The sequence below is a fragment of the Pygocentrus nattereri genome, chromosome 16 (genome assembly GCF_015220715.1).
Source record: "Pygocentrus nattereri isolate fPygNat1 chromosome 16, fPygNat1.pri, whole genome shotgun sequence".
Taxonomy (NCBI): Eukaryota; Metazoa; Chordata; class Actinopteri; order Characiformes; family Serrasalmidae; genus Pygocentrus; species Pygocentrus nattereri.
The window spans coordinates 25,693,889-25,708,741 of NC_051226.1; the positions used below are offsets into that span (position 1 = coordinate 25,693,889).

Here is a 14,853-nt window from a genome sequence, read left to right on the forward strand (position 1 = left end):
GTTTGAGGTTTATTAACATTTTGGATTAACCGAGAGCACTGTAGTTGGTCATTAAAAATAATCCTCAAAAATAAGACTTTCCTAATTATTGTGCATACAGTGTATAATTTAATGTAATTCCGAAGGTTTATGTGGCTTATAGACTGAAAAGAACTCCAATGTCACTAAAATATAAAAATGCTGCCAGGCAGTTTTACCACTTCCAACAGATTCACTCATTGAGAAGCAAAATAAGTGGTGAGCTCAATACTTAGCCTTCTGGTGTAGTTCCTGATGAGCTCAATACTTACTTCTGGTCTAACTCAAAATGACTTTATTAGAATAACCATAACTGAAGGCACTAATTTTACAATTTCACATCAGCTTGACAGCATATTTATCAAACGTCCCAGTGTAAAATGTTGATCTGGAATCAGCTTACAGCTTTCATATAACACTGAATAGAATTACATGAACTGATGAAACCTGATCTTAGATCAGTGTTATTACTTTGAAATGCCTGATAAATATGGACCACTGTATATGAGAGCTCAGCTTATTCATAGGGGAAACTTATGATGCATATGATACTCTCTGCTTCTTCTGACCGTCCAAAAAATGTGTAATGTGTAGTTTTTATTCTCTGTAGTTTTATTGTAAATAGTTCCTTCAAAAATGAAAGTTGGGCTCAAATAGCTTGAGTCAAGGTGCTAACTTCAAAAACATGAATCACTGAGCTTCTGGTCTTGCTAATGTAGGATATGTAGGCCCGAAACCTTAAGACAATTTAAACATGGCAGTTTAATAAAGAGTGTTTATAAGGAGTGAGTTTTGTGCATTTTTCTGCTTTATAAATCAGTTCATTTTTATATTCAGTATATTTAGCTTTATAATAATAATTGTGAATCGTACCTGAAGACTCTAACTGAATCATGGTATAATCTGAGATTTCATGCACTGGATAAGAGATGAGAGATCTGCACCTCTAATTGTAGCATGAACTCAAATCTCAAATTCTCTGGTTTCAGTCTTGTGTTGCCATTCTGACCTGAAGTGCTCTTGTGTTTCCAGAGAGACCATGTACGGGCGCATGTGGAATTTCACCTCCGATTTCTCCCGTGGAGACACGGCTTACACAAAGTTGGCACTGGACCGCCACACGGACACCTCGTATTTCCAGGAGCCATGTGGGTGCGTAGCCATCCAGCCCTGATTCCACTTTTGTTGAGCTTTTGCTCTCCAAGCCTGTCCGGTCCACTTCAGTTCACACTTAGTCAGATCTTATAACTTGGCAGAAGTTCAAGAACCCTCTCTCTCTTCAGTCACTGTATGCTCTGCAGGGAAAAAAGAAAACACTGTCGAATAGTCTTAGATGTTGGCTGTGCTGTTGTTCCCATGCTGTACAGATGCACTCAGTGATCTCCTGTTTTCTTAGTCTTTTATCAGTATGCTTTGCTTATGCCCCAAGGCTGATGCTACACCAGACCAGTCACGTCTCCTTTCCAGAGCCATCATTTTGTGGCCTCTCACAGTCCTCAATGGGCCAGATTATATAGCCTCCTAACATGTCCATTCCCATACAGTCCTCTTCCTCATCTTTTACACTAAATTTTTGACTGATGAATGCTGTTGTAAAATGACACAAAAGACAGTCCTCCAACCCACGACTGAACCTGAACAGATTACTATCATTCTTTGTTGAAACATTTTAATATTTTGAAATTTGGCTTTTAAAATCTGCTAAAAGTTCTAAGCACAGACATATGCGGTATCCAAAGTAGTGCCTGTCAAAGCTACAAGGCTCAATGGTGAGGATGATAATGCTTATTAGCATTAGCGCCCAAATGCAATACCCAAACTTTTTCATTTTTAACATAATTTTAAAATGCCTGCTGTTGTTTACATTGTGTGGAAATTTCATGATGAATGGGCCAAAAGAAACAGCGCAAAATAACAAAATGACTTACATTAAAAGTAAAGTATGTTTTTTTCTGTCCCTTGTAAAGTCATCATTTTGTTTCTACAGCAGGTATAGATATGTATATTTGTTTTTAATGGTATTTTTAAAAATGTAGCAGTGCTGGTTAATTTTTCTCAGATCCAACTGATGCATGGAAAAATAAATATTGTGACTTATTGTGTATCAGGAAATTTTTTTGAAGTATCAGAATTATATTTTGCCATATCATCCACCTTTACTTTGTCACATGTGGTGATGCATTGCTGACAGACGATGTATTTAGTAGTTAGTACTACCTTTGACAGCTCTGAAACTGGTCAGAAACAAGTGACATACTACTACTTAAGTAATTACATGCCTTGCCACAGCCCAGAAATTTGGTACTGTTGCAGGAAAACACATTTGTTTGGAAATATGTTGACATTATGTCTATAAACAGTGTTTATTTTACTGCACAGAATGGGAATATCAATATGGTCGCCAAGTGGTTTACGAAGGCTGTCATACTGACCTTCGTATTACCCAAAAATGTGGTATTTTACAAAAATTTAACATTCACCTCACAAAAACAAGCTTTAATTCTCAACAAAAGCACTAAAGTTTCACTTCAAAATTTTATTGCTGAACCTCCCAAAGTATTAGCATACATTAGCTGAATTAGCAAAAAAGAGCTGCTGTATTTGCTCTAAAATGACAAAATAAAATAAAATACCTCTCCATGGATCACCACCTTATCATGGTGAAGGGGTTTGCGTGCTTGAATGATCCTAGGAGCTATGTTGTCTGGAGCAAAGCTCCTGGTAGGGTCTCCCATGGCAAACTGGTCCTAGGTGACAGGTCAGACAAAGAGTGATCCAAAATTCCCCCTATGAAAATAATGAAAGAACGGGACTTGTGTACCCTGCCTGGATCAGGGTTAGCGGGGCCCCACCCTGGAGCCAGGCCTGGGGGAGGGGCTTGCCAGCGAGCATCTGGTGGCCAGGCACTCCTTGAGAGGGGCTGGACTTTATTCTTTTCTGGGGTTGCCCATGGTGAGAGGCGGCGGGTAGGTGTGGGCTTTCTCATAGCCCCTCGACTCTGTGCCTGTATGTTGGGGTTTTCTCCGGTGGCCGAGAGGGTAGCTTCCCTACGCCTTTGGGTTGGGGAACGGGTTCTGACTGCTGTCTGTGCTTATGCACCGAACAGCAGTTCAGAGTACCCAGCCTTCTTAGAGTCCTTGGGAAGGATGCTTGAAAGTGCTCCTCCTGGAGACTCTATTGTCCTACTGGGGGACTTCAACGCTCACGTGGGCAATGACAGTGTGACCTGGAGGGGTGTGATTGGGAGGAATGGCCTCTCTGATCTGAACTCGATTGGTGTTCAGTTTTTGGACTTCTGTGCAAACCACATTTTGTCCATCACGAACACCATGTTTGAACACAAGGATGTCCATAAGTGCACATGGCACCAGGACACCCTAGGCCGCAGTTCAATGATTGACTTTGTAGTCGTGTCATCGGACTTGCGGCCATGTGTTTTTTGGACACTCGGGTAAAGAGAGGAGCTGAGCTGTCAACTGATCACCACCTGGTGGTGAGTTGGATCAGGTGGTGGGGGAAGATGCCGTTCAGACTGGGCAAACCCAAACATATAGTGAGGGTTTGCTGGGAACGTATGGCAGAAGAACCTGTCAGATTGATCTTCAACTCACACCTCCATCAGAACTTTTACCAGATATCGGGGGAGGTGGGGGACATTGACTCAGAATGGGCCATGTTCCACTCCTCCATTGTTGAAGTGGCTGACTGTAGCTGTGGCAGTAAGGTAGTTGGTGCTTGTCGGGGCGGTAATCCTCAAACCCGGTGGTGGATACCCCAGGTGAGAGATGCTGTCAAGCTGAAGAAGGAGTCCTACCTGGCATGGTTGGCCTGTGGGACACCAGAGGCAGCTGGCAGATATCAACAGGCCAAGCGATCTGCGGCTTCAGTCGTCACCAAGGCAAAAACTCGGGTGTGGGAGGAGTTTGGTGAGGCCTTGGAAAGTGACTTTAAGTCGGCTCCGAAATGATTCTGGCAAACCGTCAGGCGACTCGGAAAGGGAAAGCAGTGTGCCACTAGCACTGTATATAGTGGAGATGGTGTATTGCTGACTTCGACTGAAGACGTCATTGGGCGGTGGAAGGAATACTTTGAGGACCTTCTCAATCCCACCGACACGTTCTCCAGTGAGGAGGCAGAGTCTGGAGACACGGGAATAGGCTCGTCCATTACTGAGGCCGAAGTCATTAAGGTAGTTAAAAAGCTCCTTGGTGGCAAGGCTCAAGGGGTGGATGAGATCCGTCCCGAGTTCCTCAAGGCTCTGGATGTTGTGGGGCTGTCTTGGCTGACACTCCTTTTCAACATTGCATGGACATCGGGGGGCGGTGCCACTGGATTGGCAGACTGGGGTGGTGGTGCCTCTTTTTAAAAAAGGGGACCGGAGGGTGTGTTCCAACTACAGGGGAATTACACTCCTCAGCCTCCCTGGTAAGGTCTATGCAGGGGTACTGGAGAAGAGAGTCTGGCTTATAGTCGAACCTCGGATTCAGGAGGAGCAGTGCGGGTTCCGCCCTGGTCATGGAACACTGGACCAACTCTTCACCCTCTCCAGGATTCTGGAGGGCTCATGGGAGTTTGCCCAACGAGTCCACATGTGCTTTGTGGATCTGGAGAAGGCATTTGACTGTGTTCCCCGGGGTATTCTGTGGGAGGTGCTTCGGGAGTATGGGGTACATGGCTCTTTGCTACGAGCCATTCAGGCCCTGTACAAACAAAGCAGGAATTTGGTTTGCATGGCCGGCAGTAAGTCAGACTCGTTCCCAGTGAGAGTTGGACGCCGTCAGGGCTGCCCTTTGTCAGCGATTCTATTCATAATTTTTATGGATAGAATTTCTAGGCGCAGTCAGGGGACGGAGGGTGTCCGGTTTGGTGACCTCAAGGTCACATCGCTGCTGTTTGCAGATGATGTGGTCATATTGGGGACATCAGGCCGTGAACTTCAGCTTTCGCTGGATCGGTTTGCAGCCGAGTGTGAAGCGGCCGGGATGAGAATCAGTACCTCTAAATCCGAGACCATGGTTCTCAGGGGGAAAAGGGCAGAGAGCCCTCTCTGGGTCTGGGATAAGCTCTTGCCTCAAGTGGAGGAGTTTAAGTATCTCGGGGTCTTGTTCACGAGTGATGGTACAAGAGAGCAGGAGATTGACAGGCGGATTGGTGCTGGGTCAGCAGTGATGTGGGCTCTTTACCGGTCTGTTGTGGTAAAGAAAGAGCTGAGCCACAAGGCAAAGCTCTCGAATTACTGGTCGATCTACGTTCCTACCTCACCTATGGTCATGAGCTTTGGGTAATGACCAAAAGAATAAGATCGCGAATACAAGCGGCTGAAATGAGCTTCCTCCGCAGGGTGTCTGGACTCTCCCTTAGAGATAGGGTAAGAAGTGTCACAGGCAAGTCCACCAGGGAGGAGACCCCGGGGAAGACCCAGGACACGCTGGCGTGACTATATTGCCCAGCTGGCCTGGGAGCGCCTCGGAATCCCCCCCGGAGAGCTAGTTTTTTTTTTTATAGTGAGATTTCAGCAGGCCTGGGGTGGGGATTGTTGGTTATGGGGTTAACCATATGGGTTGGGGGGTCCACAACATTTAGATTTCTTAGGCTGTTTGAAATTTCTGTGTGCACAGCCATTTAAATTCCAAATAAAAAAAGTTGTTCAAATGTAGCTCAAATCACTATAATACATATACCAATTCAGTTTAAAACCAATATTCTAATATGCTTTAACATACAAAATATCATTTAATACTTAATACAATTACAATTTTTTAAATAATATTTTAAAAATAATATTCTGTCACAATAGGTGAATAGTGACAATATTCAAATAAACATCACTTCCATGCTTTAGAAATAGGTTAAATATAAATTTCAATTCACTTTACATGGTTTAGTTATCCTAACCATGAATGCGTTAGTGTCGCTGCTTACCAGTCAGTTTGGTTGTAACAAAACAATTTGAAGCATAATCTGTTTTGTCATGAACAGAGCTCTTGTTATTGATCATGTTTATTTTACTGCCCAACGCATGTTTTTTACCTTTTCATTTTCCTTCAATTTCGTCCATTTGGTGTGTCTAGTGAAGGTTTTTGGACACCAAAATGTGATTAATTGGCTAATTACCTGCATTTGCGGAAAGGGAAGAATTAAGTGAATTCGATTTTTTGCCCAACTATAACTTTAAATTTACACTGTATTAACATGTGCTGCTGCTAAGTTTTATATCTTGAGGTTCTGTAGGTTGATAACTGGAGAGTGCTGCATGGTAAAGTCTTTCATTGGGACTTTTTTCCAAACAACTCCAAAATGGCATACCTCTAAAATAATGCACTTTATCCTTAAAAGGGCATAGCTTGTTTTGTTTTATTTCTATTTCTATCCGTTACCCATGATCTCTTTTGTTTGCCTGTACATCAGGATCCAGGTGTTCCATTGTCTGAGGCACGAGGGTACAGGTGGCAGGACTCTGCTGGTGGATGGCTTCTATGCTGCTGAAAAAGTGCTCCAGCAATCGCCAGAAAACTTTGAGCTTCTGTCACGCATCCCCATCAAACACGAGTATATTGAGAACCAGAACAACCACCGCAACCACATGATCGGCATCGGCCCTTTGCTCAGCGTCTACCCCTGGAACAATGAGGTCTACATGATCCGGTAAACTGAGCTTTCATTGTGACTTTTTTCGCAGCAGTATTTAATTTATAACAACCTGTTTCATATGTCCTGCATACCTCAGTGCATTGATCATGCATTGTTGAACTGTTAACTTTAGCACGGAGGTAAAGCTTTGTTTTTCTGTAATTGACATCGACATGTAGGAAGGCTAAAGCGGTTCTGTGTTGATGACACTGTTCTCGATGCTGTTTAGGTATAACAACTATGACCGTGCAGCGATAAATACAATTCCTCATGATGTGACGCATCGCTGGTATGTGGCCCATAGGCAGCTCACTGCCGAGCTTAGGAAGCCTGAGAATGAACTGTGGGTCAAACTCAAACCTGGCAAGGTAAGATTTAATGTAAATTCATACAGGTTAGTACTAGGAACCCAAGTCATGTTTTTACCTGTACTAAAACTTAGCAAGTTAGAATTGTTTACAGAAGTAGTGATAGGAACCAGACATCCAAAGTCTTCAATGCTTCCAAAATCTCCCTCATGTCCGATTTTACTGATTTACTATAGAAGTGCTGAGATTATCTTATAACCTTAAGTTTTGTTTGATGCTTTTTAGGAGTCATTTTTTGAGGAGTCATATCTCAGACCTTAAATAAGCTCCTGTTTCTATGTTATTGTTCTAGCCTAAATAAATTACAATATGTAAGGGGTAAAATAAGGGAAAAAACAGATGAAAATAGTTCTTAAATATTCAATTCAAAACTTTTTTTTATGATTTGAGTGTTGACTTAAAAGCAAGCCCTGTTAAAACCAGTGTGAACAAGAAGGGTTAGTAGGAATCAATGAGCAGAAGCCACTAATTGGGAGAATTTCTAGGGTAATTCCTGACCTGTGATAGACTGGCAACCTGTCCAGGGTGTTTCCTGCCTTCTGCTCAATGACAGCTGGGATAGGCTCCAACCCCCTGTGATCAAGAAGGATAAGCAGCTTAGAAAGAAAGTGTGTGTTTAAAGGGTAATTCCACTTATTTTTCCAAATCCATTTCAGCATAATTGAATGTAAAAAATGCACAAAAAAAGGTCTTTCAGAGTGGTTTGGTGTGAAATGTTCAGTTCTACAGAACTCGAGTTAGAATTGTTCACAGTGGTGGTGAAAAGAACCAGACACCCAAAGATGTCAATGCTTCTAAAAGCTCCCCCACACCAAGTTATTACATAAAATGTTTAGAAATACACTGCCAGGATGTGTTCAAATAGGAAACAAACATATTTTTTCCAGATTTACCCATTTCTTAGATCTCAGAAGACATGTGTAGTTTCACTGGACATTTTACGTTGTTGACATTGTGACTCCTGGTTCCTTTACTGTTGTAAAGAAACCAAACTCAGTAAGTCTCTACAACAAGCCATTTCAAATCAATTCAGACTGATTGACTTTTAAGCTTCCTTTACTTCTTAGCTACACTGGCCTTGTAGCTCCAGACTGAAAACAAGTAAACTTTGGGAACAAAATTCGCACCTTTAACTAATTAATTATGTTTGTGGAAAAGAGAAAATTGTATAAATGATTTTTTTTGCCTAACTATTTCTTAATTTCATACTGTATTAAGATGAAGATGTGCTAAATACCACTGTACCCTTCTATGTTTTAAGGTTCTGTTTATTGATAACTGGAGAGTGCTGCATGGTAGAGAGTCCTTCACTGGGCTCCGTCAGCTCTGCGGCTGTTATCTGACCAGAGATGACATGGTCAACACAGCCCGCTCCCTGGGCCTTCAGGCTTGAACAACAAACAGGCAGCACCAGGAAACACCAAAATAACAATTTAACCAATTTACTGCTGATATCGGTGCATCGTATAACCTTCAGTTTTGTTTACCGCTTTTCAGGAGTCATTATTTTGAGTCAGACCTCAAATAAGCTCCTATTTCTATTTGTTTGCTCTAGCTGAAAAAAATTGGAATACGTAAGGGATAAAATAAGGAGAAAAAACAGATAAAAATAGTTCTTAAACACCAAATCCAGAACAATCCACGTATGATTTGTAATTAATGTTAATGTTGGATCAAAAGCAAATTAGCCCTGGTAAAAACAATGTGAACAGGATGGTGCCAGTGAGCAGTATTCACTTCCTTGGCTCATGAAACACTCTTTGTTCTTAATTTCACACCAGAACTGGCAGCAGGTCTGTTTGAGATTACATCAATATGAGAGTGGTCACCAGTTCTCCACTTTTGACCTGCCTGTGTGACCCTGGCTCATGTTACTTATCATCATCTGGTTTAAGGAGCTCTAAGCTAAACGTTCACTCACATCTTGAAACAAATAGTCCTGTTTCCCTATATGAGGTTTCGGTTGCTTAGAACAGGATTTCATGAAGAGTCATGGCTGCTCAGAAGGTAAATCATGGCCGAGATTTTTAGCAGGAAACACCATGTAGTTACATATGGTTCATCATTATTTAGTTTACATCTAGATACAATCTTAGACATGCTTCAAAGCATTACATTTTACATTTTGAAGCTGTCCGCAGGTCACAGAAATGAAGGTTTTATTTTTGACATGTCAAACTGAAGAGGTTCATAATTTAGGACACTTAAAAGTGCTAGTTTACAAAACTGTCAGTGATGGAAATACTAGTACAAAACTATACTTGAAAGAGAAACTGCTTTAGCAGACACATAAGGCAAATCCTGACAAACTGGCAAATCCTGGTACAAAAATGACTTGACAGCTGTTTGAAATACATAGACTAGTGAAATGCGCTGCATAGTTAGAATAGAAAGGACATTATAATTAATGATCAAACCAAGGATTAAGCAGTAGTTTGCAGTTCATCTCAAAGTATAAAAGACCCATTACAGACAATTAGTCATTTAACTGTACCCAGATTTTGGCCACACTAATAAATGGAAAGAATTTATTGCATTTTTGCCATTTGCTACTTAAGGGAGAATAAACAGTGATCTGTGCTGCACTATGATCAAGCACTTGCTCATGCTTATGACTAAAGCACAGCAGACACAGTTATACAAGATCTATTAAAATTTTTTATTATTAACCGCTAAATCACATTTCACTTCCTTCCCCCCACCCCACCCCACCTAACTCTGGACCCTCCTTGATGCTGTTTCGCTTTACATTATGGTACAAAAGTACGTTTTACCTTCATTTTTAAGCAGTACTAAAGTGTCTTGTCAAAAGGACCCATAATTGGGAGAATAAACAGGGTAAATACAGGAAACTGTGACATGCACAGTAAAGTGTTTTTGTGCCTTATTGGTAATGTCGGGGTGTGTTCTACAGACAACAGCTCCAACCAAAACCAAATCACAGCATATTGGCAATTAGTATTAGATCAAGTTTGCAGTGTGTTTTATTCAATGCTATAGGCACACGTTGTACTTTTATTATTGTAATGTCATGATTCATCTCAATGATATGAATGTGTGCACAACAAATGCCTAATTATTACCCCTTACAAACAAATATTGATTTGCAGTTTGGATCTATCAGTGGTTTTCATTCCAGTTGTGCTGCCACTATATCTTGTGTGAGTGAGCAAATGTTTCCTCTGCTGATTGTGTTTATGTTTGATTTGCCAATAAAGACATTGAGGACAAACTAACTTTGGGAAACTAATTATCTGAATGTTCAGTGAAAGTGTGCACAATATTGATTACAATACTACAATATTAATGCTTTCCCTTTTTTCACTTAAAAGTCTTTTCAGAAACTGCAGTCATTGCTACTGCTTTCAGTTTATTTTCTCTTGATGAATTCATGGTACACCATCAAGGTACTACACCCCACATCGCTCCCAGTCACAACATCTTCAGCAGGCATGTCAGGATCCTCCTGGCCAAAGTGCTGGGAGATTAGCATTTACTTTTGTCTAGCACTGAGGCAGTGAGCTGACGTCTGCCATTTTGGCCCCTGAGGGCTATGTCACACAAACAAATAATAATTACTAATAATGATGCAATGTATGTGCTAATACTTCTTCATCAAAAAGATTCAGCTTTATTGCATATTACAATAAGCTTTTTATCAGGTACAATCAACTCTTCAGCAGTATAGTTCAATAATGATAGCTTGTGATGATAATTAAGGTGAAACAGTAAGTCAAGTGACCCTTATTAGTCCCACAACGGGGAAATTTCACCTCTGCATTTAACCCATCTGTGAAGTGAAACACCACATACACCTTAGTGAGCACACACACACTAGGGGGCAGTGAGCACACTTGCCCGGAGCGGTGGGCAGCCCAACCCGGGGAGCAGTTGGGGGTTAGGTGTCTTGCTCAGGGACACTTCAGTCATGTGCTGTCGGCTCTGGGGATCAGATCTGGCGAACCAGTGACCTTCCGGTCACGAAGCTGGTTCTACCCTGTCGACTACCCTGTAAGTAAGAACTATTAATAAGCTTTAGCAAAAGTCAACAAATGATCAGCGCTGTGCTGAAAAAAGTTTTATTTATGAATACTGGCAGGACGGATTAGTGCCACACATGGCATTACTCAATATAACTTAAGGAAACAATCTATTTTGGATTTAATAAATCGGTATAAAAGCGTTTCTGTATCAAAATTAAAATGACTACATAAATGTAAAATGACAATGTATTTGTATGTTTGCACTCACTGCCCACTCATATATGCAAGGATGAGCTCAAAATGAAGATTCACATTCAATACTGCGATTTTAATTCCGCATTTGGTATGCTAGTATTGATGTTTCATTTACATAGAGATTTATATGCTCTACGAGTAGCTTTATTTAAATTAAAATGTTTTTCCAGAGCTGCATTTTTATGCTTAATGTGATTATGCAATTATTTACGTCAAAATGATCATTAAAATAATTTATCTTATAAGCATTCTCTCTCTAATAATGCATTTAAACTGCATGAGCAAAGAGAACACCATGCTAGAAAGAGTGCAAAATTCAAATGTAAATGGGAAACAGTGTTTCTCCTCTTTGCAGGTACATTCAGATCACTGTAGTCATGCATCATTCTGTAGCCCCTGTTATGACAGAGGACTTGTAGAGAGGGGACTTACCACTCTGCAAAGTCTTCAGGGTTTCTCAAGCACTAGAGGGCGCTCCTGAGATACCCCAAATTGAAAGGGTGAGGCATTTGAGTAAAATCATAGTTTATAATGCTTAAATATTTTAATGTAATGTAAATATTTTACATTAATTACCTGAACACAGAACCGCATAAACATTTTAACACTGCTGTTATATTTCTAAGAGGTTTTAAACGCTTGTAGAGAGGAGAATCGCCACTCTGCAATGTCTTACGGTTTTCTCTATCGCTAGAGGGCGCTCCCGAGTGAGTCCAAAATGAATGGGTTGATATGGAGCATTTGAGCCAAATCATAGTTTATAAATGCTTAAACACTTTTAGTGTAAAAGAATACGTTAATTTCCTAAATAATTAATATCATAAAACATTTTAACACTGCTGTTATATTTTTAAGAGCTTTTAAACTCGAGCTATAAGAGTTTGAAACCGCTCCTTTTGTAGATCCATGACGTCAGTGAGCGCGAACAGCCAATGAGCTGCTCCGCTCGCAAATCAATCATCACGCTCTAGCAGTAGCGTTGTGCTGCGGTAGCTGAATGGAGCTCAACAAAGAAAAAAGGAAATATATAGGTAGGATTTCTTTGCTTTTTTTAATGAAATACATCCTTCTACTTTCTAAAATTAAAGAAACATTCTAGGAAAGTGATTAGAAACTATTTTAACTTTTCGTTTTTTAGCCGTGGAGCTCCATTCACTCCCATTCAATGAGCACTCACTCACGGGCGCCCTCTGCTGTTTAGTTGTGTTTTTGATATAACGGGGAATATATGAATTATAGGAACTGGGAATAGGAAGTGGCCAGGCTCCTCATAAATCGCTCTGATGTTACCGTCCTGCTGCCCCAAACGTGTTTGCTGTAGAAAAAAGGAAATTTATAAGTGAAATACATCATTTACTTTCTAAAACTGAAAGGAAAGTTCTGTGCAAGTGATTAGTAACTATTTTAACATTTTGTTTTCAGTCGTTTAGCTCCATTCACCACATTCATTGAGGACTCACTCGCCCTCTGAGCCGTCCGAGGAAAAACACATCATGTCCCAGATCTGGTGACCAGATGGCCCCAGAGACAAGGTATCAGACCAAACGGCCTCAGAAAAACCTGTGAAAATGTTACACTGGCATTTATATCGAGATACACCATAGTTTTCTAAGTCATACGAGCCAGTCTATACTCAACCAGGCTTGTGTTTGGTCTGATACCTTTTCTCTGAGGCCGTTTGGTCTGATACCTTTTCTCTGAGGCCGTTTGGTCTGATACCTTTTCTCTAAGGCCCTTTGGTCTGATGGCGTTTGGTCTGATGTTCAGTTTCACCAGATTTCGTTTTTGCAGCCGATCGCTATGAAAAAGAAACAAGAAAGTAAACTTTGCATTTTGATTTTAGTTTTGACACGTATTCTGCGTTTCATGAAGAAAAGCCAAAGCCAAAGTGAAGTTTTCTTTTGTCTGTTAGCGTTTTCTTTTTAGAAAAGGCAGTGAAAAAAAAAACAGAATAACGACTAAAATGAAATGACAAATAGGGGTTTCAATTTATTTTTACTTTTGTCACAAACGGCTTGTGCTCATGTGAAAAATGAAACTGCAAATGAAGGCATTTCATTTCATTTTCAATTTTGGCAGGATATTTGCGCAGATGTTTGGAAAACGAAATGGCAAATAGAGGTTTGCATTTACATTTTATTGTCTTCATTTTCATTTCCTTTTTGGCAGGATTTGCCTCCCATACTATCCTACCCTGTGGTAAATAAAGATGTTCAGTGATATCGTTTTGTCCTGTCTACATTTTTTTCTCCCAAATATAACTGGATCCTCTGAATTATGAGGTTTTTAAAGAGTCTTAATAATAAAATTGCTACATGCAGTCTGAAGCTACTGCACGTCAATTTGACGTCACTAAGCTCTCTGAAAGTAAGGCTATGGTGGTGTTAGCAAGTTGTGCTATCTTACCGAAATGCTCTGCCTTAGCACATTTTTACAGGTATGCCCGTAAATAAAATCTCTTTGTAGGCCTTTTCGATAGCCCAAAACTTCTTATTTAAAATACTGCCTATGTTAAGACTACAGTGCTGACTGTAACTTTTTTCGCCAGCTTCTTGTTCGAGTTTTCCCGTTTCACCTTAAATGGTGCGGCGGTTGTGATTAGCTTAGCTAGGTCAGTTAGCACATTAGCAAACGGGACCAAACAATACTATCCTGTTGGTTCTGAGAAACAGCAAAAATGTTTCTTTCTCTGAAAAAAATGTGTTTCAATGAGTATCAGACGAAGAACTGAGAGGCGCATGGAGATCTGCGTTTTTTGTTTTTGACTTCTGAATTTGATTTTCACCCATAACATTTTTCATCCATCGCGTTTTATTTCCTCACTCCTCGGAAAGAAATACATTACCCATACGCCCTGAAGAGAGCTGCGCCAATCAGAGACGTCGCTGTAACCATGGAGATGCAAACTGTGTGGTTTGGCACCAGAAGCACAAAGCCCAGCAGCATCTGTCAGCGAGCCGCGGTTTCACTGTGATATGACTTTTGAGACACAGAGGAGTCGTTTAGAGGAGAGGCAGCTGCTCGATTCTATCAGAGCTTGTAGAATAGACGGCGCATGTAGGGCTGTAGAGGGTTTTGCAGACAAATGCATGTACATGAAACTACATATAATGATTCAGAAAAACAGATGACGTTAGCTCACTGGTTTGGCCGAGTGCTTAAAACTCTTTATATCAGAATTGTTCGAAATCTGTGGAGAAAACGAGTGAGCAAGTGGGTGGTCGCCCTCAAATATGACCGCTAAATATTATTATAGGCCTACTGTTAGTATTATTATATTATTAATACTTTATATTATTATACTATTAGTATTATTATATTATTACTGTTTTAATGTTATCCTTGTTTTATGTTACACGTCTTCATTTCTGCTAAACATAAATATCACTCCTGTCAGTTTAGCGTCTGTATTAAAACCTCGCTGCATATATTCAGAGAAAACTTTTAAATAAAATAAAATCTTATTCTACTTATTTACATTCATAGCTTTGCTTTGTTCACGCGCTACGTGGCGCCCCCGTGTGCCTCGACGTAAAAACAGCACGTCATTTCCCTTTCCATCGCGAGATTATAAAGTCGCGCGATACCTGAGACTCTGC

At 40.6% G+C, this 14,853-nt stretch overlaps 1 protein-coding gene across 1 annotated transcript in view; it reads left to right on the forward strand.

The window, feature by feature from the left end:
- The window catches only part of tmlhe (trimethyllysine hydroxylase, epsilon), a 29,085-nt gene extending 18,833 nt beyond the window's left edge, over positions 1-10,252 (forward strand). The window contains exons 5-8 of the mRNA XM_017684481.2: positions 1,051-1,170; positions 6,427-6,663; positions 6,878-7,016; positions 8,278-10,252. Of these exons, the coding sequence (XP_017539970.1) occupies positions 1,051-1,170; positions 6,427-6,663; positions 6,878-7,016; positions 8,278-8,409 (628 nt within the window). The 3' untranslated portion in view covers positions 8,410-10,252. The remainder of the gene's footprint in view (positions 1-1,050; positions 1,171-6,426; positions 6,664-6,877; positions 7,017-8,277) is intronic.
- The last annotated feature ends 4,601 nt before the right edge of the window (positions 10,253-14,853 follow it).